Source organism: Euprymna scolopes, chromosome 15 (assembly GCF_053919585.1).
Source record: "Euprymna scolopes isolate OS-2025 chromosome 15, ASM5391958v1, whole genome shotgun sequence".
NCBI classification, from domain to species: Eukaryota; Metazoa; Mollusca; class Cephalopoda; order Sepiida; family Sepiolidae; genus Euprymna; species Euprymna scolopes.
Genome location: NC_136496.1, coordinates 96590775 through 96616365, shown reverse-complemented (window position 1 = coordinate 96616365; position 25591 = coordinate 96590775). Strand labels below are relative to the sequence as shown.

Sequence of the window (25591 nt, the reverse complement as noted above, 5' to 3'; positions counted from 1 at the left end):
CCACAACAACTAAGTTGCTTGGAAATCCATACAGATGATTTGTTTTATAGTGGTGAAGGCTTTGTGTAGAACCATCCACACTTTTTGGTATTACTGCTAACATCTGTCGGTGCAGATAACTGCCACAGGATAGTGTACAGTGGACCGCAGGTTTTTTTATATCAGTTTCCTTCTAGATGTATGTCTTGATGAAGACTGGGGGTGCAGCTCTCCCAGTGAATTAATGCATCTCTAGATACTAACCTGGAAATTTCTACGACTGCACGATACATACAGTGCCTAACCTTCCCAAATGGTCATCCATCTGGTACTGGCCAGGTTCAAAGTTGCTTAAGTTCGGTGATCTGGCAAGAACCGGTGCAGCAACGTGATCGTGCCATATTTTATTTATATATATATATATATATATATATATATATATATATATATAATAAAATGTATCACTAATTCGGGCATTGTATATAATATTGCATGTAAAAAAAAAAGTTTGCAAATTGCTTAAATTTGCTTGTGGCCTATAAATAGAGCTATGACAACAACATCCATATTCTTTTCATTGCTTTGACTCTCGAGTATATATCCGACACAATCAACCAAGAACCACATCACTCTACATAAAAATATATAAGATATCAATAGATATATACCTGAGAATCAAAACAAGGAAAAGAATATGCTCTTGTCATAGCCCTACTTATAAATGCTTACTTTGACTATAAGAACATGAATCACCATCATGAGAATGATTTTATAGTCTCATTTAGTTTGAAAAAAAAAAAAAATTGATTTCAAATGATTATGGATGTAATGCTTAGAAAAGTGTTACATATCACATGGTATTAAAATAAACAAAAAAAATACAACAATGTCCAAATATCTCAGATTTGGTTGTGGTCTATCAATTCTTACTCTATTTTCATCATTCATTTTATAGTATTATTTTTCTTTGGTCAGATGTCTGATGTTTTTTGATGGCCTACTTTCTGTCTCTAAGCTATAGACTATGCGTGGTGAGGTGAGCGTCATGATGGTAGGCACAAAACTTGCACGGTGCAAGCATAACTGGACTGAAAGAGAAGCCTGTACTCTGCAAAAGCATGGACCTTAAAGGCATAGAAAACAGTGACTTTGTGAGTTTAGGAGTTTTGGTTTCTGAGTAGGGCAGATCACAGTGTGTCGTTTGTTTTGGTGTAGAGAAGGAAGAAATAGATGATAAAACGGAAAAGTCCAACACACAAGCTTAAAAGTGATTCTGTTCAAATTCCACTAAGAATCTTGTTGCTGGTTTACATTCAAATTTTCTTGGATCATCTAACTTTTTTCAGCCCTCTCTGCATCGTTTTCAAGAGTCATTCTTCTCAACATGGCCAAACTAACATAGCCGACTGATTGTCAGTTCATCAATCTTTGTTGTTATCAGCATTACCGATGGGGTATCTGCTGGTATATCTGATCTTTCTGCGATTACATTGTTCTGTCATTATGCTGAAGATGTAGGCTCAGCACTCATCTTTATACAGCATTGCACAGCTGCTATATACCTTTTCCTGGGGTGTGATGTAACAGAGCTGTTAATGCATATTTAGCAGCTGCAACCATATAACGCTTATGCAAATGACCTTGCTAGTACGCAAGCTGACATCACAGAGGAGGATGAGAAGAGAAAAATGGACATGTGGGCGGCAAGTCGTAGAAAAGCATGTGGTCGAGCTAGTTAAAAGCATGTGTCTGTGCGATAGGAACTTTTAAAAAGATGAAATCTGAACTTTGAACAAAAACATGGTCGGACGACAAGCTGCAGGCATAGATAGCAGAAAGAAAAGGAAGATTTAAAAAACCCATATGGCAGGCCAACAAGGCAAAGATGGGCCAGCATGTGAGATTTGAAACTCACGTGGGGACAGGACAAGCAGACATGTTGACACGGGAGAAGAAAACGCATACCACGGTAGAGTTTTGCGAACTAAGAGACTTTTAAAGCAAGATGCAATGCGTTGTTTGGAAAGTGCCGTTAATAAATGCCTTTTATTTTGACCAAAAAGGCGGAGTCAAATTTTTTCTTTTTTTGTTTGATTGCAACTGTCTCTACATGCAATGTAATCGCAGACAGATACATGTTACAATGAGAGTGATAGCTCATTAAGTCAGAACTGGCAATAGTTTGTGGAACTTACCCTAGGTGGATCTTATTCTAATAGAGCTAAACTCACAATCACCTCTGGCACTTGATATGAAGATAACAAATGGAGCCCACCACTCTGAGAGTGTCTTCATCCAACTTCAACTATGTGTAAGGTAGGCAGTTAAGTTGTGTGCTTTTCCAACACATCTTATTGAAGATATAAAGATTTGCACATATAATTTCTATAAACTTAATTTCTATCTTTTTTTTTTTTTTTTTTTTTTTTGTATCAAAGAAAATTGTGGAACAGTTGGATACAATAACGTTTAGCTTATTGACAGTTTCCCAATGAGACAAAAGTAAATGCTAGTCAACAATTTTTTTTTTTTTTTTAAAGTAAATGATTCTAGTAACTTCAATCCACTGAATTTAAATATAGTTAGGTTTACTCAGTCAAGTCGAGGTTTCTTGATTTTGAAATTGGATGTTTTTGCATGTATTGGTTTATTGCATGCAAACTTAAGTTTTCATTGATTCCAATATGAATTAACCCATTAGGTCTCACTTACCACAACTCATCTTCTCACTATTCAAATACCTTTCTTGAAGTATTCACCTCTTGCACTAAGCAACACAGAACACAGAATAAACTATCAAAGTTTTAAGCAAAAAAAGGGAAGTGTCTGTTTTGTTTGCAAACACGAGCAACATAGGCAAGTACTATTATCTTAATTTAAATAGCGTCCTATTATCTTAGAGTTCATTCAGGCAAATACAAAAACATAGATGAAAAACGAATAATCTATAAGATAATGTATAATAGTACTGTTTACTGTATAACTACTCTGAAGAAAGGATAAAATTCATTTCATTAACTTTTCTTCAAGAATTGTTAGAACCCTCTTATAAATTCTTGTGAAATTTGCTAAAATTTTTGTCTGATGTATGAACTTATATGAATGAGTCATTTTAAAAAAAAATTTTTTTTATTACATTTTCACCTCAAACAAGGCACATTGCCACTTTGATGTAGGGGGCTACTATCAGGGACATAAGCTACAGGGGTACTATGTGGGGAGTTGGACAGCAAGATGTCAGTTCATGTTACACTTGAACTTCTGCATGTCAGTACAGTTGGGGAAGCAGGAACCCGGAAGTCTAGCAATTCTGCGGAAGAAACTACTGGAGTAGAAGGCTCTCTTACATCTAACAATCTCAACTGTGAAGGGGTGGGATTTTGCTGCTTGTCGAGTTTGTCGGAGGTATTTACGTCGAGGAGGTACAAGTGCTTGCAGTTCGTCGGAGCAAGTACTTGTAGAACAGGCAGAGGGATGCTACATTTCATCGATGGGACAGAGGCTGAAGCTTAGATGACAGTTCAGGACCTATCAGGTTGGCGACTCTCTTTTGAACCTTGTCTAGGAGTGAGAGACTAGTAGCAGATGCACCAGCCCAAATGACAACAATACTCCATACATGAGCGAATGGTGGCCTTACAGAGGTACAGGTTACTTTCAGGCGTTAGTAGCTTTCTAGCATGGTAGAGAGAACCTACCTTTTTCGCAGCGGTCTTGGCAATACTCTCAATGTAATTTTTCCAACTCCTATTTCCTGTGAACGTTAGGCCAAAGAGTTTAAAAGATGTACTTTCAGATAAGGAGTCTTTGGCCATTGCTATTGGTGGTAGTCTTATAATAGTAAGCCACTAAATTATTGCCAAAAGTGCAATGTAACTCTTTGTATGAACTACTTTATCCTTACGATAACGTGTAAATTTTATCTTGGGTGTATAGCCTCTTGGTTTCTAAAATACATCACATGTACCCAGTGTTTTATTTATAGGAGAGTCAATATTTCACTCTCTAAATAACTTTCCTTTCAATTGTGTATCCTAACACATTTTTAGTCATTACACAAAATTTCAAGTCCATAAAAAAATTTAGGTACTCTGGATCGTAACTAGTGAAGTTCAGTCATGTAGTGGGAAGCTGTCAAAGCTTCTTATCATTATTCAGAATTTGTCGTTGTTTGTGAGAACAACAATGACAAAATGAATTATTTTTTATTTATTTTCTTAAATTCCTTATTTCTCCCAGATTCATTATTTATTTATTTTTTTTAATTTTCTTTTCTCTCAGGGTGATTATGCACATTCAGGTTTCCCAGAAATTGCTTATGGTCGTTATGCTGATACGTTGGTGCAGAAGGGCTATAAAGTGGCCAGAGTAGAACAGACTGAAACTCCAGACATGATGAATGAGAGAGTTAAAAAGAGTAAGTGTGAGAAAAAAAAAAAATAAAGTTAATTTTTTAATTTTCTTATTAACATCAGCTTTGAAAAAAAAAAAAATAAATAAAGTTAATTTTTTAATTTTCTTATTAACATCAGCTTTGAAAAAAAAAAAAAAAAAAAAGCCTGTCTTTTATGTCACTTTTCTGTTTTTATTTTAATACTTCACAAGCTCATATAGTTCTCCAAATTCCAGTCTTATTGGTTCTTGTCCAGAATTCCCAAAAAGCAAAAATAAAGAAAAAGGTATAAGATATATACTGATGACGAAATGAAAATCTCATATTCCCAAAATTATGTAAATTGATCGAGTAGTTTTATTTTTATGATGAAAATAAATAATTTTTAAGCAATTAATGGAATTTATGGGCATTACAACATAAATTTTACAAGTTTGAATTATTGTTAAATTATTTCCTTTTGTGTTTTTTGTTTTCAAAATAGTGTGCGAGACAGCCACTCTTTAGTTATTTATAAAATTTGATTTTTTTTTTTAATTTAAAAATAAAACTACTTCATCAATTTACATGATTTTTGGAATATGATATTTTCGTTTTGCCATAGGTACTTGCATCATACAGATTTTTTTCTTTATTTTTGTTAATATAGAAAGAATTTTGGACAAGAATCATCTTGTCTAATCACTTGCTTCCAAGTTTTTCTCATAAAAGATCTTGTTCTTTAACTAGCACTAGAGTTTTCCAACAGGTATCAATTTTAAATTTGTCCCTTATTAAAATGTATCTTATTTATAAAACACAGTTTACTTAATACAAGTAAAAAATGCACCTAACATGGACATACTATGCAATGAAGTATAGTTAAAATTATTTCTCTCTTAAATTGTAATTTGTAAATGAAAGGAAATTTTATTAAAGGCATTAAAAAAAAAAGTAAAAATTTCCAGGATATGCCAAGGAAATACAGTAGACATAAGAATGAGTCCAATAATTTTGAAGTTATAGTATTGGCATGCATAAATACTTATAAATACAGATGTATTTTTTCTTACATTAGATTACAACTGATCTTTTCTCTTGCAGTGGTATCTGCTCCCTCAAAATTTGACAAGGTGATGAAACGAGAGATTTGCCGTATTACAACAAAGGGAACAAAAACCTACAGTTATATGGAAGGAGATTGTTGTGATGTTTCAAACTCTTACTTATTGGCCATTACAGAAAAGGTGAGTGTAATTTTTTTTTTTTTTAGTCTCCCCCACACAAAAAGAGGGTGGACCTGTAAATTCACTCTTGTCCGTTCGTCTGTCTGCACTTTTCTCAATAACTACGCCTTGGAATTTTTTGAAATTTTGCACAAACATTAAACATGATCTGAGTAAAAAAAAAAAAAAAAAAAGATAACAGAACGGATTTTCCAGGAAAACTCCAGTTGCCCCCCTAGGAGTGCCTTTTGGGTTAAAATGGTTAAAATTGACACTTTTGTGCTTATTAAAAAAAAATTGATGCCTTGGATTTTTATAAAACTTTCTAAAAAGTTGTAACCAACTGATTTCTATATAATTTTGTTTGTCTATACTTCGTGATAACTCTAACCAGGGCCTCTTTTAGGGCTAATAAAAACATTACATATTTGGAATTATTTTACCATATTTGGCCAAAATTTTCTGTGCATGTCTATTTAGCAGTTTTGCATGATGCTGAATTGAAATTTAAATATGTTATGGTCTAAAACTGTACCTGTTTGTTCATTTTTCACTAGGATTTGTCGTCCCCTGGGGACTTTTTGGGCTAAGGAGGGAGGGGATAATGTTGAACCTTTTTTTATGCCTCGTTCACTGTGCACTCACAGGGGACCATTCATGCTTCACTTGTTTTACAAGAGAGTAACCACTTATCAAAGCCCAAAGGCTATTCAAGGATAAGGCTTAGATAAGTGTAAATTGAAATTTATTATGAAACCAGTTACCTTTTAAGAAGATGAATTTTTATAAGTGGCAAACTTTTCTAGTTCAGTAGAAGAAGCTTACCTTCTTTGTGGGCAAACTTGGGAACATCTTGGGATCTGAAAAAAATCTTAGAAAGTCTTAAGATATCTAGTGCTATTGTCTTAGTTTCAACTAATTTATCCAATATGTGGTATATACGTTCAGAAGTGATTGTTAGGATGTTTACAGTATAACAATATAGCCTAAATCTGTTTTTTCAATCCCCATCTTTTATTCAATTCCCTAGAAGCCTTTGAGAAAATCAAAAAATTTTTTTTTTTTTTTTTTTTTTTTCTTTTTCTTTTTAGTATGTAATTTCATTTTATTTATAGAATACCATAAAAAACATAATTTTAAATTATTTGTGCCGGATTAATAATAATTTTCATATTTTTTTAGGAAGAAAAGAAAGATGGATGTTTCTCTTATGGTATTTGTTTTGTGGACACTTCCATTGGAAAATTTCATGTGAGTATTTCTTCAGTAATGGCAGTCAAGACTTTTTTTTTTTCTTAGCTCTTACCCCACTTGTGTGTGTCATCCTCCATAGTTATAGATGAATGGGTCTGCACAAATTGATGTCCCCCTTCCCCTCCTTCTCATACCTAATGGTAGAATATTCAACAGACGATCACTGAATTTTTCTTTTCATTCTTTGGAATACTATTGATAATCAAAATTTTCAGATTATAAAACTTTTCTTTATTACTTAATTATAGGAGGAAGGTGTGCAAGTTTAACATAAACTGATCCATTTGTTTTTTATATAAATTTTGATTAAAGACATTTGTATCATCAGTGTCTGCCAAATATTGTTTTTAGATAAATTCAACTTTACACCTAAATAAAATATTGCAAACATAAAAAATAAGAACTAATTAGATAAACATTACATAACTTTTGCTACAAGAAACCAGAGTTTTCAATCTGTTTTACAAATGCCTTTCTTTTTTTTTTTTTCATAAACTTGAAAAAAAATTTTTCCACAATTTGAATAGCAAACAATTTATAGAATAGTTAAAAAAAAAATCTTAGAGAAATATCAAAAATTGTAGAGGAGGTTATAATGTTAAAAAAAATTCCATAGCAAACTGAATTGCCTATTAAAAAATTAATAGTATTCCTCCTCCCCAATTTCTTTTTTTAATAACATTAACAAAAGTATTTTGTGGAATTAATAAATAAAATTACAATTTTAGATGGGGGTGGAGTGGATGATACTTTCAGTATTTTAATTAATAGTATTCTAAAGAATAAATTTTTAAATCTATTAAAACAAATTTTGAAGTGAGCATATAAGATTTATCAAAGCACATATTTTCTGCTCATTCACCCTTTTATATCCACTTCCTTGTACAGATGTTAATTTAATAAACCTTTTTTATCTATTTTTTTAAGAGACCTTTTTATAAGTATATATTTTTTATGGATGACTGATTTTTTTTTTTTTTTTTTTTTTTTTTTTTTTACGTGTCTTTTTTTACGCATTAATACAATATATCACTATAAAAATTTAATCTAAATACTTCAAAATAATCTACATTATATTATTTTTAAGATTAAGCAATTTGAGTGTGGTTAGGCATTGAAAACTTATTTTTCTTAACAGAATAATACATTACTCTTCAATTTATAGATTTGCACACAATTTTCAGTGATAATTATTCAGTATTAATGCTATGCAAAGAGAAAAATTCAAAACAAATTTTTTTTTATATATATAAATTTTCATATGTAATGTAAACAATAGATTTAATAACATTCAAATTAAATGTTATATTTTTTAAAATTATGCACTTATTTTTCAAAGTTTAAATGTTTTTTTAAAATATTTTTTTACTTTTTCTTTCACTTGTCAGATTGGGCAATTTGAAGACGATCGCCATTGTTCCCGGTTACGTACAATTTTTGCACATTTTAGTCCAGTTCAAGTAAGTTTTTCTTCTACATTATTTCAACTTATTTAAATTGTAAAATTTGCAGATTATATTTTGGCATACATCTTACTTTATATTTTACCTATAACATCTCATTAAAGTGCACTAAACATTAATCTTATGATTTGTTTTTTTTTTGTTTTTTTCCTTTCCCTTTCCAAAACTCAGTCATGTTCTGCAAAAGCAAAAACAATTTTCATCTACAAAATCAATAAACCAAACACCATAAATATTTAAAGATATAAAATATTTCAAACAAAAACTTTTCTGGTGCTACCAGATCAGGCTGTCTATTGGCTTCCTGAGACGAAATGCACCTACATCGATTTTTCGTTTTTGTTTCCTATTCTCTTTTGTAAAACTTAATTATGTTCTGCAAAAACAAAAACAACAGCCCCCTTCCCTTTTTTTTTCTACTTCCCAACCCCGTCAGTGGGGCATTAGAATACACTGACTGCCCCCTTGCAGAGAGTAAAAGTCCCTCAATGGGGCCACCTGTTGGTCATAGGTGGCATCCCGTAATGTCTACGAAAAGGATCCTGGTGGCTGAGCAACTGATACCTAGGGAAATAAAGGTATCAGTTGCAACACTCCACTTTGGCCTCGTACTGGGCCAGACTGGCGATCGGAGAGGCCCGATCCGATCAATCGGCTGGTCACGTCTAGCTCACCACTTATACGCATACAATCTACACCAAATCTAAATAATACACAACACTTCCCCATCAATACTGATCCCCAAACAAGTGGTGAAAGCGGTGGCTGAGGGTCAATTGTATATAGTGAACAAGGACTAGACATGGATGTTTTTCTCTGATCTTTCCCATATTTTACTTGGATGGGAGAAATTAAGATACACGAGTGCTTGAAGCCTACATTATGTACAAGTATATCATACCTGTAACCCTGTTGTAGCCAGGGCGAATGGGCTTCCCCCCTGTGCGCATCCCAAGTAGGGCTCCAAGGTGGGTGGGGAGCAGGGATGATGAATTAAAAAAAACGAACCCAATAGGAGTTATAAAAATCCAAGTAAAAAAAGATTTTTAGACAGTTCGGACAGTGACACGAATGAGGAATCGGATAACTATCCAAACTTCATAGTAATGGAGTCAATTGGAGAAGTGCTTTTAACCAAACTCTCCCCCTTCAAGATAGAAAAAATACTATCAGAAAGGGTCAAACCTAAACTAGTGAAAAAATTAAGAAATGGTAATCTTTTGATAGAAATTCTTACCAAAACACAGGCAGATGAACTTTTAAAATGGAAACATTTTGACAATATAAAAATAAAAACGTACCCTCACAAAACACTAAACATATGCAAAGGAGTTGTGAAAAGCCCTGAACTTTCACTTTGCTCCATCGACGAAATCCGTTCAAATCTAAAAGAACAAAATGTAACGAATGTCAGAAAAATTCAAATTAAAAAAAATGGAGAAATGATAAACACACACTCATATATATTAACCTTTTACCAACAAAAAATTCCACAAGAAATAAAAATAACCTATGAGAAACTAAGAGTCGAACCATACATCCCCAACCCACTGCGTTGCTTTAAATGTCAAAAGTTTGGTCATCATCAGGACCGATGTACACGCCAGCCAGTTTGTGGAAGGTGTGGAGAAAACGACAATCATATCAACTGTCAAAAAACTTATAAATGTGCCAATTGTACAGAAAATCACAGTGCCTACTCCAAAGACTGTGAAATCTGGAAAAAAGAAAAAGAAATTGTTAAAATTAAATACTCATTAAACATCACCTACCCAGAAGCAAGGAAAAAGGCAATAACAGCTAAATATTCCAAAATAACCAAAAAGAATATTCCCAACACAAATAAACACAATGACAATAATCCACAACAAACCTCGATATAAAAATCCAAGACCTCACCAACCAAATCAAAATATTGATAAATACAATTGAAGAAATGAAAAAAAACTCACTGGAACCAAAAATCCAAACGCCACACCCAGTAGACCAGAAACAAATCCAAAAAAACAAACCAGAACCAAACTTAACTAAACAAAAACTACAAATAAACCCACAAATTCCCCTCTCAAATAGCTTTAAGATATTGGAGATCGAGAACTCTGAAGAGCAGAATACCAACAATGAGGAGAGTCCCTTAATCCCCCACAAGAGTTCTAATATAAAAACAGATAACAACAAGCAAAAAAATAAAGATTCTCCAAAAACATCCGAACAGACAAGAACAATAAATGGGAAAAATTCCTCAAAGAAAACCAGCCCCACAAAAACCAAACCACGATCTCGCTCAACATCTAAAAGCAGAGATAAATCAAGCATAAAAGCTAACAAACCAATTGAACACAAAGAACCAGAAGCCATGGAAATAGAAACCGAATCTACCAATGATAAAAAGCTCACAAGTGCTCAAACGCACATGAAACAGTCCAATGATTCAAATACAAGAACTACAGACCAAAATAAATTTAAAACCTCCTTGGAAACAATGGAAATAGAAGACAAAACTTCTAAACTCCCATAAAAAAGAAAACACCCCTATTCCCAAGACAAAAGGGAAATCAAATACATAAAATCTAAACTATGGCCAACAAAATAATCCAATGGAATTGCAGAGGTATAAAAGCCAACCGGAATGAATTACTTCTACTGATATCCGATCTATGTCCCACAATAATATGCCTACAAGAAACCTTTTTAAAACCATCTGAAAATATCAATCTTCAAAGTTTTACTGAATACAACTATACAACAAATAACCCAAATAGAGCTTCAGGAGGAACATCCATTCTCATTAACAAAAACACGGCACAAAGCCAAATAAATCTACAAACTAACTTACAGGCAATTGCTGTCACAGCCACCCTACATAGAACGGTCACAATTTGCTCCATTTATCTGCCTCCAAACGACCCCATAAATGAAACCGAAATAGAAAAACTCATCAACCAACTCCCTCGCCCCTTCTTATTATTAGGCGATTTTAATAGTCATAATGTTAGTTGGGGATGCTCAAACACAGATAGAAAAGGAATCATTATAGAAAATATTATCAACAACAACAATCTATGCATATATAACAACAAAAAACCAACCTTTATTCACTCCGCTACAAATTCGTCCTCAGCAATTGACCTCTCTATAAGTGATTCTAGTATCTTTATAGATTACAATTGGACAGTGCATATAGATACCTGTGGAAGTGACCACTTCCCAATAACTTTAGAACATTTTGGTCCTGAAATAATCTCAAAAATTCCTTGTTGGAACCTTAAAAAAGCTAACTGGAATGAATTCAAATTACTATGCAAACACAAACTCCTACCTGAAAAATGTGAGAAAGACCCAATCACTCACTTTACAGATACCATTATCTCAATAGCAGAAGAATGTATTCCTAAAACAAAATCATCAACCAAGTATAATCGTCCCTGGTTTAATAATGACTGTAAAAAGGCTATCAGGCTACGATGTGCTGCATTAAGAAAATTCAACAATCAACCAACTACTCAGAATTTAAACAACTTTAAAATATGCAGGGCTAAAGCACGCCGAACAATAAACGAAGCTAAAAGGGAATCATGGAAGAATTTTGTGTCTAAAATCAATAACACCACCAAAGACAAAACTGTATGGAATATGATTCAGAAAATATCAGGAAAAAACACCAGTTCCCCTCTCAACCACCTCTGTGTAAACAATAGTAAAATAACTAAAAAAGAGGACATGGCAAACCTGCTTGCAGATACTATTGCAAATAATTCATCTTCTAAAAATTACGATAAAAAATTCCAGATCTTTAAACAGGAATCAGAAAAAACCAAACTGAACTTTAAAAGTAATAATGAGGAAGAATACAACAAACCTTTTACCATCCATGAACTAAAGGATTCATTAAAAAAAGCCAACAACACGGCTGAGGGACCTGATAAAATAACGTATGAATTTCTAAAACAACTACCAGATGAACCATTAAAGTATTTACTTTCTATTTATAATGACATCTGGCTCAATGGCAATCTTCCAGCCTTATGGAAACAAGCCACAGTCATTCCTATACCAAAACCAGGAAAGGATGCATCTGACCCCTCCAATTATCGCCCCATAGCTCTAACAAGCTGTGTGTGTGTAAGATCATGGAGAGAATGGTCAACACCAGGTTAATTTGGTTTCTGGAAACAAATAAAATAATAACTAATTTTCAGTGTGGCTTCTGAAAACATCGTAGCACAACAGACCATTTAATTCGTTTAGAAACTTTCATCAGAAATTCATTTATACAAAAAAAGCATATGACTGCTATTTTCTTTGATCTTGAAAAGGCGTACGATACCACATGGAGGTATGGCATCATGAAAGATCTCAAAGAAGCTGGAGTGAAAGGAAGACTACCCATCTTCATCAACAACTTCATAAATAATAGACTATTCAATGTCCGTGTAGGAACATGCCTATCGGACATCAAAGAACAGGAAACGGGAGTTCCACAGGGAAGTATTTTGTCGGTAACATTATTCAGCCTAAAAATTAACAGTATTGTTGGATGCATAAACCAAGGCGTGGATTGCTCTCTATATGTTGATGATTTTTTAATTGCATATAGCTCAAGACATATCCATATAATTGAGCGTCAACTTCAACAATGCATTGACAAAATAAAAAAATGGACAACTAAGAATGGCTTCAAATTTTCCATTAACAAAACAAAATGTATGCACTTTTGTCAACTAAGAAAACTGCACCCAGATCCTCTTTTAAAACTAAATGATATTCCGATTCCTGTTGTAAATGAACATAAATTCTTAGGGTTAATACTAGACAAAAAACTTACATTCATCTCTCATATAAAACATCTTAAAAATAAATGTAATAAAACCCTACAGCTAATGCGGGTCATTGCCCACACAGATTGAGGAGCGGACAGACAAACCCTATTAAAGTTATATAGGTCACTAGTGCGATCGAAACTAGACTATGGTAGCTTCATTTACGGTGCCACCAGAAAGTCGTATATAAAGATATTGGACACCGTTCAACATCAGGGCCTCAGACTTGCGCTGGGAGCCTTCAGAACTTCCCCCATCGATAGTCTCTATGCAGAAGCCAATGAACCCCCATTATCAATTCAACGCGACAAACTAGCCTTACAATACCTGACCAAAATTCTCTCTTGCCCAGAAAATCCTGCTTACAACTGCATTGTAACTCGCTCTATGATAGAGAAAAATCACAGCCAACAAATGCAACCTCTAACTGTACCTTCAATCCAAATTACCAAAATCTATATTACCAAAAAGTAAAAGCTATAAAACCTTTTGGGCTCCGTACAAAACCACTAGTAGAAGATGCAGGTATCACAATCACCAATATCCATAATGTCAACCAACTAAGCCTTCCACCCTGGTTACTAAAATACCCTGAAATCATCCTTGAATTAAATAACCTCCCAAAAAATCAAACCCATCCACTAACCTATCAAGAAAAACTCCTTATCATTCAGGAAAAATACCCAAACCATCAGCACATATACACAGATGGGTCCAAAGACAGCAACAAAACCGGATGCGGAGTCGTATCCACTAACATTACCTTACAGAAGCGACTACCAGACCATGCCTCAATTTTTAGTGCCGAAGCCACAGCCTTAGATATGGCACTAGATCTCATCACTGACCTTACCCACAACAAATTTATAATTTTTTCAGACTCCCTATCGGTACTCGAATCCTTAAAGAATAAAAATTTAAATAACCCACTACTCATCAAACTGCTACAAAAAATACAACCTCTCTCACAAAACAAAAGTATCAAATTCTGCTGGATCCCCAGTCATTCTGGAATTCAGGGCAATGAAAAAGCTGACATAGCTGCCAAAAATGCTTTCAAACTCCTTAAAAGCAATATAAAAATTCCACATTCTGACTACAAACAACAAATAAATAATCTGATTATGAAGAAATGGTAAGAAAGATGGAATAACTGTCCAAATAATAAACTTTTCAAAATCAAGCCCACAATAGAAGAACGATTACCAGATGCCAGAAGACCACGTAGAGAGGAAGTGATTTTGTCCCGTATTCGCATAGGACATACGCACATAACCCACTCCTTCCTGCTAAAAAAAGAAGACCCTCCAGAATGTTTTGCATGCCAAGAACCTTTTACAGTAAAACACTTTCTTTTGGATTGTGGTGATCTCGCGCATATCCGGCAAAATTATTACCATGTCAACAATATGAAAGAACTATTTTAAAAAATAAACTCCAACAAAATACTAACATTTCTGAAAAAAGTAAATCTATATAAAAGAATATAACTTTAATTCAATCCAACTTTACACCCCACCCCCAAAAAAGGAAGGAAGCACATCACCTAATGATACAAAAAGTCTGATTTGACTCACTGATTAAATTAAAATATCTATTCCAAAAAAAACAAAAAAAAAAACTGAATTCGGCATTAAATAACCAATAAAAAAAAAAAGGTTGATATGCCGTAAAACCAAACCAAACCAAACAAAAACTTTTTCCAAAATTACTGGATTTAGCATTAAATAATATGAAATGGGTTAATATGCCATAAAATAAAACAACTAACCAAAATAATCAATCATTAATTAAAATGCACCAAACATTGATGTTTTTTCCCCTTTGCAAATCAGGTTCTGGAAAAACAAAACAATTTTCATCTATAAAACCATCAAATGTAACACCATGAATAAATATTTAAAGATATAAGAAACTTGAAGCAAAAAAACTTTTACTAAAATGGCGTTAAATAACCTGCTGTAAAACAAAACATCATCATTAATGAAAACTTAGAAAGTTCTAGATTATTTTCAAAGTGAATAGAACACTGGTTTCCTTGATTTTTAATGAAAAAAAAAAAAACTGTACGTGTACGGTTGTAGAGTCGTAAGGTATAATGTTCGATTCTGACCATGACTCCTAAGATTTTGAAAAGGCTCACACATACAAAGTGCCTTTTATGTATAAGTAGCGATACAAAAAAAAATTATATTGGAGACTTCTATTTTGGAAGATTTTAATTTAGCTCTGGTGTGATTTATTTTACATTTTACCCAACATTTTTTAAACTATAGGTAATTTTTAGTAGTATATATTGGTATTAATGTTTTATGTCAAAGGTGCTTCATACTAAAGTTAAAATTTTGCAGAAGTTTAAAATTAAAATGTATTTTAACATAACTTTTCATAATCTAATACTAATGATTATATGATGGTCATCAAGTTTTGGGTAAACTGAGATGGGTAATACTTGGCAATGCCTCGCATCTGCTCTCTTATGTGGTCCAATCCGAAGAATGTTGCATGTAGTCAAATCACTTCTTACACATGCAGGCCAGGATTTCTCTGTCTACCACACTCTCTGGTTCACAATATACGACCATGTTATATCGTTGAGACACTCAGAATTCTGTAACATACACGTTTACACAAGTTAACATGTAGGGATCCAACACGTTGTAGCCTCTGTCACAAGGAATATAAGAAAGGAAGAGGGAAGAACTTCAACTCACTGTTGGCAACATCAACTGGATGTTTTCTTTGATGGCTAATTTTAAATAAAATTTTTCCATTAATCTCAAAACAGTACGTCATAAACTCCATTTAAATATTTATCTTACTCAAAAAAATATGGATGAATTAATTGAATGTAAAAAAAGGTCCATATGATGCTATTTAATTCATTTTAATATTTATATATATATTTCTTTTATTCCTAAAGAAATTAATGTTATTTTATCTTGGATTTCTCTTCATTTCTATTACAATTAATGTCCTTGAATGACTAAGAGCGAAATGACATCTTTAACTTTGTTTTAAAATTTCTCACATTTTATGAATCTTTTACCTGCTAGTATATTGATTTTTATAATAGACAAACAAGGTTTTTTTTCTTTATGTATATAAAGATTTGCTTGTTTTTGAAAAATTTTAATTTCTCTCTTTCTAATTAGGTTTTGTTTGAACGTGGTAAGACTTCCGCAAAACTCCTGCAGATGATTAACAACCTTCCGGGTTCTGTAATCAAGGAGGGTCTTACCTCAGGCACGGAATTCTGGGATAGCAGCAAAACATTGAAGGTCCTTGCTGAGGAAAATTATTTCAGAGATGAGTCGGGAGAACTGATATGGCCACCAGTTTTGAAGAAAATGATTAGTGATGGTATTTGAAATCGTTTTTTGTTTTTGTTTTTTTGTTTCTATTTAAAAAAAAATTGTATTTTCTCCATTTATTACTAACATAGAAAGCTACAAAAATTTATTTAAAGATAATGTGAACAAATATCTTGTTGCAGACTAACTTAGGATGCTCCTTAAAAATCTAGCCCCTAATTCTTGATAGTCCCTTGCGTCTCGCTGGTCAATGTGCCTTGTTTATGGTCAATTAAAACTAAAACTTTCACTCATCTATTGAGGCAGGCCTATGTGAAATTCAATTACAAAGTTCGCACAGGCTTGAAAAGGCCTGGAATTTTGAGCTTTGTCTTGAAAAGGCCTTATTTCTATTATTACCTTGAAAAGGTCTTGGAATATGGGAAATATCTTGAAAAGGGTAATAATTGTCATTAGGATTGAATGGCGACACCTAGAAAAGCGGCCGAAACGTTGTGACGATAACAACCAAGATGAGGAAGTCAGTCTGACAATCTCAATCAATCTTGAAAAGGGCTTGAAAATAGTATCTTTTATATTCAGTAAAAAATTTGTGTTGGAATATTAAAAATAAAACAAATACTATTAAAATATTAACATACTATTAAAATATTTTTTAATATTAAAAATAAAATCGAAATAAATGCATTCTTCTGCAATTGCATCATATTATTTCCAGTATTTTCGATACAAGAGTTACACCCCTTTATTGTGAAGCTACCCAATGTTATCTATATACTTCACAGATGTAGCCAAAGTGAAATTCCAAATCAAAATAAAACATTTTTTAAATATTAATTAAAATATTATTAGTCTTTAAGTTTATTATATTATTCTTTATATATCAAATTTTGTTTTTAAAACTTTAATTTTGTCTGGAGAAGGCTTTGAAAATGAATATTAAAAATCTATATGAACCCTGAGTTAACTATTTCACGACCAAATTCACTTGAGAAAGCAGTCCACCTGTGGTTCAATTAAAATTCTTGAGTTTTGGAATGGGCTTCAAGATGTTGTAAATGTGCCAATGACACAGCATATCAGGTTTGACCATGATTGGTCCAGTAGTGTGGATTGTAGGAGTGTATATACATAGGCTATGACCTTAACCTTGAAAAATGGTGTACACCATCCCTAGTTGCCAAGTTTGGTTATGATTGGTCAAGTGGTGTGGCTGTAGGAGTTCTCTCTCTACACACACACACACGCACGCACGCACGCTACTTTATATATATATAGAGAGAGAGAGAGAGATTGAGTGATTTCAGATAAGATTTTTAAAATAATTTGAACTTGAAGGAATATGAAAAAGAAATGAATTTTTTTTTTTTTTTGATTATGTTGGAATGTGATTTTTATTTTTTGCCATGTTTTTTACTAAGAATAAATAATTAAAACAAATGAATGTTGATCATTCTTAAACTTGTATTGATTTTTTTTTCTTTCTTTTTTGCAGCAGAAACTGTTAATCTAAGTGCAGCTGATGGATACAGTTTAGCTGTAACATCTTTAGGTGCCATGCTATGGTAAACTTTGTTCATTTCTAACATTGCAAATCTAGATGTTTTTATATCTGTTATGTTTGACGTTCATCTATTTATTATTGTTATGTTTGCAGGTTGAACCAAATAACATATAAGGCAATACAATGAAGACTCAACAAACAAGATAGATCAATAAGAAGTGTATTAGGAAAAGTATATTTACATAATGGTTGTCAAGTAAGAGAGTCTTGGCTAGAGAACATATCTGCTCTCAGCTCGGCCTTCGGTGGCTTCTGGTTAACACACACTCAGACTAACTGAGTCTTGCTATTTATGTGTAATATTATCCACATATGTAAATGAGTGGGTGCCACCACAACAATCTCTATCTCACATATCATAATTAACATAAAATTGAGCTGAATAAATATAAAAGAACAAGGTTTTTTTCTCTCCTTTTTCTGTATTTTTTTTCCTAAAATAGTTATAGCTATTATAATAAATGTCTGTTGGTAACCTTGTGTGGAAATGTATTGTATCTGCTGTAAATGTATTTCTATTTTTAGGGAAGCGGAAATAATCTTTTCTTTATCACTAATCTAAAATAGATTATTAGTGACCGGCAATCGATCAAAAACTTCTTTTTCTAAAGCTTATTAAAATCCGTTATTTCTAAACAATGTTTAGTTTTACCAGAAAGATAAAACCCCGAAGTTTATGTTAAAAGCAGAATAATACTTTTCTATAATTTTTAATAGAATTTTAAGTTTAAAATTTTTCACAAACGTGTTTGACTCAGTTTTCACCAAATGTCAGCAAAACATATTTGGGGGGGGAGGGGTCAAGTAAAGAATAGATACCCTGCAGCAAAAAACAAGGGCCGACGCACGTTTCAAGTGATACTGGTTGTTCAACCTTGACTTTGGCATTGTTTGTTTGTAAACACTTCAAATAGCAGACATGGGTGAATGTTCGGGTGCAAAATTTAAAAAAAAATATATTTACAGAACTTTTTAACAAAACTAATAATTGTAATATAAATAAATAAAAAGAATGAGCTATATTAATTACAAAACATTAACAACCGATGTTATAACTGAGAATTTCAGACACTGATAAAGAGATCAGTGTATTAAAAGATCTAATAATTTTATATAATATTATATATTTAATAATTTTATAGTAATATTAAAAAATATAATTTTCAAAACTTTTAAATAAATTATTTAAATCAAACTTTTTAATGGCAGAAATAAATATAAAATAACTGACTTGTTCGGATTTTTGCCAATGTTTTGCTATTTTTTTTGTAATCAAGATTGATTTTTATATACAGTGTGTGTGTGTGTTTTTAATACAATTCAATAATTAAAGTGCGATATATGTCGTTGGTCAGTGAAGGAGAACCTTCTAAACTGAGGCAATTTTTATGCATAATAAAGCAAGTATAAACAATCGAGATTTAAAAAATATATTTTATTCATATATCTTTTTATAACTTTTATTTTTATAAAGATAAAGTGTAGTATCACAAGGTACAAATCTTTTTATAGCTTTTATTTTTATTAAAAAAAAAAAAACTTGTTATTTACTTACTTCTCCAAGGGCAAATTAAATACAAGTAAGTTTTACTCGAATCATCGAGACGGAAGCGCAAAAAAAAAAAAAAATGTGATGAATTAACTAAAAAGTGAATTAGGTCAAATATCAATTCCGCAGTAGTCCAATGTTAACAAATCCTTGTTGAGCTGTCCTTTTAAATAAGCAAATTTTTCCCCCATTTCAACCATCATTACCAATCCTCTCACTGTCTATGCAATAAATTCATTAAACTTTTGCCTCAAGTAGCCTTTGGTCTTGATAAATTGTCACAAGAGTACATGATAAAAAATGTAGTTTCAAAATCTACCTGGTTCTAGGTATCCAAAATCTCCAAAACCTTTAATATTTTTGTTCTATGCATGACCGGCACAAATATTATTGCACTATATTCAAATAAAATCAAGATTACGTTTTTTACAAGCTCAAATATATATATATATATATATATATATATATATATATAATGTATTTTTTTTTTTAAATTATATTTTTTGTGTTGCATCTTTAGTCATTAAATGATACAATTTTTTTTTTTTTTTTAAAAAGGCGGGTGGAGTGTGGCAACATATGTACGCATATGATAGTGCCTTAGTGTATTGTTATATAGATATTATTATTATAGATAATTGTTGTTTCATATTTAATTTTCGGCAGGTATCTGAAGCACACTTTGGTTGATGATGAATTATTGACGATGAAAAACTTCCAGGAATATATTCCATCTGACCGAGCAGCTGCTTTGAGTGAAGAGAAAATTTGTGAAGAATTCTCTGGTAAAAAGCGTCTGGTAAAGTAGCATATTTTTTATTTATCCCTCTACCCTGTTTTTCTTTATTCTTTTTTTTTTTTTTTTTTTTTTCCCCCCCTTTTCTTTTTTTTTTACTTTTTTCATATCCTATATATATTTTGGTTGCAGAAATTCCCTTCTGGACCAAGTTACCGTAGGTTTGCAATAAGAGATGTCACATACAAATTTAATATGTCTAAACTATTATCCACATACATATTTATTCGTTATAATAAAATCCTATAAGGATATATAAAGGAGTGCCATCAACGCTATCATCAAGACCTACAGAGAAAGTAGTTTGTATTTTCCCCTCTATTACAAATATTCTCCCATGGCTTCCATTACAATTTTTTGTTGTTATTTTCGAAAGCCCAAACGTAATTCAGGAATCAAGCGCGCACACACACACACACATAGATACAGAGAGACAGAGCTTTTACCTCATTTCATTCATGCGTCTCGTAATTTCAAGGTTCCAAACTTCATACTTTCACCATGGCCCACTCGATTAACATGTTTCTTGTTTTTTCTACATCTCCTTTTCCTTCTGGTCTCATACGTTCACGCCTCACTAATACAGGTAAATTCCTGCTAGTTATCAATATTGGAGTTTTTTCTTCTTTTTTTTTTTTTTTTTTTTTTTTTTTTTTTTTTACCTCCAGTCTTTGTTTTTTCTCTTTTTCATTACTTTCTGCCTTTTTCCCATAAAAGTCATGATTTTTGTTGGGTGTAGTGACCTGAAGTGCAAGTTAATTACGACTTGTACAAGTCTACAGGGATGCTAGTTTTCCGCTGTTTTTTTATTTTTTCTGGCAATCATTAACAATTTCCAACAAAGAAAAACAAAGCTGGAGAGAAAAAAACAAACAAAAAAAAACGGCTGTAACCAAAGGCAAGAAAAGTTACTTTTCTACTTACTTGCCTAATTTTTCTCTTTTAAAATATTTTAAAGTGCTTATTTACATATTTTACATTTTTATCGATGCTTTCTGAGTTTTGTAAATCCACCATATTCAAAATGTTGTTAAATGTAAAACCTCAAGGTAATGGAACAACTCGAACATTGAAAATTAAACAAAAATATTGCTAAGGAAAAAGTACAGATCGGCTGAAAATTAAATTTAGGACCAATCGAATGAAAAAGGAGAAATTCCTGTATAACCCTAGCACGATCTTTCATAGATACTTTAGCTTTACTCATAAGGAACCCAACTGTTTCTTTTTACCAACCCTTTCCATACATACAAGTATATATGTTTGCAAGAATCTAAATTCAGAACTCTCTCTTTTTTTCTTCTCATATATATATATATATATATATATATATATATATATATATATATATATGTGTATGTATATAAAAAACACTTAAGGAAAGCTAAAGAATGTATAGCTTGAGATGATAATTCCTAAGAGAAAAACGCAACTTTTCTAAATTTCTTTTTTTTTCTTTAAGGTTCTTGATGGTGTTACTTTGATCAATTTAGACATCATTGAAAATTCTAATACTGGAACTAATGAAGGAACACTTCTTGATCGACTTGACCAATGCTCAACACCTTTTGGTTTGTATAAATTTTTTTTTGTGTGTGTTTATTTTTATTGAGATAAATGCAAATCTAACAGTTCAAAATAATAGGAAAACTTTTGTATAAACTTACTTAGTACAAAATATCAACCAGCAAACCCAGTACAATTGGGAATATATAAAAATATGAAGCCATCAATTCCACGCTATAGCCTGACAAATTCTCACAAGGATAAAACACAGAAAATTCTTTGTAGCTTAATTGCCATGTATATTTTGAAAACTTACATAATTCACAAGAGGTTATTTACAACATCATGTAAAAATTGGAAAGAAAAAAAATTTTGCTTATTCATATTGAGATTCATGGTAAAAAACATGGCAGTTCAGAATAAAATAAGAGGAAAACTTATGGATGGATATACTTAGCCTTGTCAGTAACAGACTTTTGTTTCTGTTGTCTCTAAAAGTCTTTTTCTAACAAAATTTCAAATTATTTTAATGTCAAGGACTGCCTTTCCCTCCTTTTTGTAAGAATGGTATCTCCACCATTCATAAAAATTGGGTTACTTACAATTTTTATTGTCTATGTGAAGCTGATAATATTGTGTGTGTACCACTCATTGATTAGAAGTGAGAATTTCTAAACACTCCTATGTAAATATTGATAGTTTCAAATTAGAAACCATTCCCGGTTAATGATTTTGCCATAGGAGAATGAGTCTGTACCAGAACTTAGAGTAGCAAGACGTTTTCTGTAATGCACATAGTATAGTTTAACATCACCTGAAAATGTTAAACGCCATAGTTATTAATAGGCGGGAACTTTCTTTGTTTAAGCAGAAAGAGTATTTCTCATAACGTTCAGTTGATGAAAAGTATGCTTAATATATATACGTTTTAAATGTTGAAAATAAATTTCCAACGGTATGCTATGTATTAAGCTTCATTTTTTTTATTGCTATTGTTTGAGCAGATTATCATCATATCATATGAATTAGAAAATTCTATTGTTGACATTGATTTCCCCAATATTTTTCTAGTCAGAATTCTTTCTAAAAAGACATCAGGTACTTACCGGAGGGATTATGTAGCGATTGCCAACATTCTAGATGAAAGTGATTTTTGTGGAATGAACTGAATTCGAACTTGGAATACCCAGGTCGTCAGTCTGTGTCGTTAACCACTGTCACCTCCCATATAATATTACCAAGTAAGTGGTTATTTAGTTCACGGGTCTGAAAATAATACAAGAATACCATAAAATGAGTCTCATTTTTCACTTTATGGTATTCTTTGCTTATTTGTTGTTTTTTTTTTATTACATTTTCACCCCAAACAAGGCACATTGCCACTTTAGTGTAGGGGGCTACTATCAGGGGAAACAGGCAGAGGGATGCAACGTTTCGACGATGGGACAGAGGCTGAAGCTTAGATGCCAGTTTAGGGCCTATCATATTGATACTCTCTTTTGAACCCTGTCAAGGAGCGAGAGACTAGTAGCCGATGCACCAGCCCAAATATGACAGCAATACTCCATACATGGGTGAATAGTGGCCTTGTAGAGGTACAGGATACTTTCGGGTGTTAGAAGTTTTCTAGCACGGTAGAGAGAGCCCACCTTCCTCGCAGCGGCCCTGGCAATGCTCTCGATGTAATTGTTCCAACTCATGTTTCCTGTGAACGTTAGGCCAAGGAGCTTGAGAGACGTACTCTCAGATAAAGAGTCGTTGGCCATTGCTATAGGTGGTAGAGAAGGTTTCTTGTAATTATTGAATGAAACCAGTTTTGTGTTGGCGGCATTGAACGTGACCATCCATTTTTGTCCCTATTCCACTACTGATTGGAGGTCATCCTCTAGTGTTTCTGCCATTACTTTAGATATATGTTCATTTGTTTTCCTGTCGTGCCTGCTATAGAGTGTGGTGTCATCAGCATATATACCCATCTCAGAGGCAATTTTGTCGGGGAGGTCATTTATGAATATCAGGAACAGCAGAGGTCCAAGGATAGATCACTGGGGCACTCCCGCATTTATATCATGTTGTTTAGATGTACGACCGTCGAGGACAACCTGGATTTTTCTCTTATCTAAGAAGGATTTAATTATGTTAAGTATTCTACCAGTGATACCGTATGATCTAATCTTCCTGAGGAGACCCTCATGCCATACCCTGTCAAAAGCCTTAGATATATCTAGAGCTACCGCTCTGCCCTCTCCCGCTTTGTCCAGTGAATGGTATATACGTTCAGAGATTACAGTGAGGATGTCTGCTGTGGAACGGGCTTGTCTAAATCCATATTGTTGGTCAGTCAGAAGTTTAGCATCTGTAAGGAGCATGGTTAATTAAGGTCTCAAATATTATGGCATAAAGTGGGAGGAGGCTAATAGGGCAATAATGTAATGGGTCAGTTCTTTCGCCAGAATTCTTGAATACTGGTACCACAGAAGCAGTTTTCCAACAGCCCGGAAAGCAAGCTTCATTAAGGCATTTGTTGTAGAGTTTGGAGAGAACTGGAGCTACTTCGGCTGAGCACTTTTTTAATAGCACAGCTGGGATGAGGTCGGGTCCACATGCTTTTGAAGTGTCAAGGTTTTTTATGTTTGCATGCACCTGAGCAGGGGTGATTATTAGATCGTCTAGCGTGGCGTCTGTCCGCATAGGAAATTGAGGTAGGGGGTGGTTTAGAGGGTACAGTGTGGAGTTTGAGGCAAACCGACTGGCAAGCATGTTAGCTTTCTCAGTTGCTGAGCAAAGAACCTCATGATTGTTGGTTAGTGGGGGAATTGTTGATTGCCCATTATTTACTACACTGTTGTAGATTTTCTATAAGTCACGAGTTCCTAGTTTTTGTGCTTCGATGCATTTTTTAGTGGTTTCCATAAATTCCCTCTTAGCTGTCACTATTTCTTTCTTAACGTTACTTCTAGCTTCTATGTACTTCTGTCTGTTTGAACTGGACTTATGTCGGTTAAACCTGCGGAATGCATGCTGCCTTTGAGCAATGGCAGTTGCGCAAGTCGAAGTAAACCATTGGGGAGAGTGGGGCTTGCTATAGAATTTCCGCATGGGAACATGCACTTCGATTGCAGTTTTGAACCATTCAGTGGTCCCTGTTGCACACTGTTCAGCAGGAAGAGAAAAAATATTTCCCCATGGGGCGTCTCTGATAAGATCTCTGATGGCTTCCCAGTCAGCCTTTTTATAATATCTCGTTGTTTTGAGCACTGGCTCTTCAGTTTTGGCTCTAGAGTTTAGGGCGATTTCAACCATTATCACCGCATGATCAGCGTTCCCAAGTGGGCTGTCGGCTTTCGTTACACAATCATCAGGAACTGTGGTCAAAAACAGATCTAATAGTGATGCGTGTTGTTCTTCCTGATCAGGGAAACGGGTTGGAAATGTAACAATTTGCGATAGCGAGTGAGATACAGAGAAGCTATGAGTTGCGCTGCCTGCTGCATCTGTGCAAGTAGAGAATCCAAGCCAGTTTTTGTGATGGACATTAAAGTCACCAAATACATGTACTTGGGCGCTAGTGTCGAAGGAGAGTGCTGTGTCTATGCTGTCAGATACTTTATTATGGTGCAGTCTTGGGTCGAGGGAGAGCGGTAGAGAAAGTAAAAATAGCTAATGTTGTGTTGCATGATTAGTCTAAAGCACATAAAGGCTTGATCATCCGATTCTAGGTTTGTTTCTCTAGTCAAGGGAAGGGTAT

General features: G+C 33.2%; 1 protein-coding gene across 2 annotated transcripts in view; it reads left to right on the top strand.

Moving 5' to 3' along the window:
* LOC145294008 (DNA mismatch repair protein Msh6-like) overlaps positions 1-25591 on the top strand; it is a 110108-nt gene that overhangs the window by 29876 nt on the left and 54641 nt on the right. Inside the window, exons 12-19 of one of the 2 annotated variants that reach the window (XM_080140964.1) lie at positions 4261-4396; positions 5456-5598; positions 6760-6828; positions 8220-8291; positions 16270-16477; positions 17924-17993; positions 20208-20340; positions 21800-21908. In XM_080140964.1, the coding sequence (XP_079997090.1) occupies positions 4261-4396; positions 5456-5598; positions 6760-6828; positions 8220-8291; positions 16270-16477; positions 17924-17993; positions 20208-20340; positions 21800-21908 (940 nt within the window). The remainder of the gene's footprint in view (positions 1-4260; positions 4397-5455; positions 5599-6759; positions 6829-8219; positions 8292-16269; positions 16478-17923; positions 17994-20207; positions 20341-21799; positions 21909-25591) is intronic. The other variant, XM_080140965.1, reaches the window with a different exon arrangement.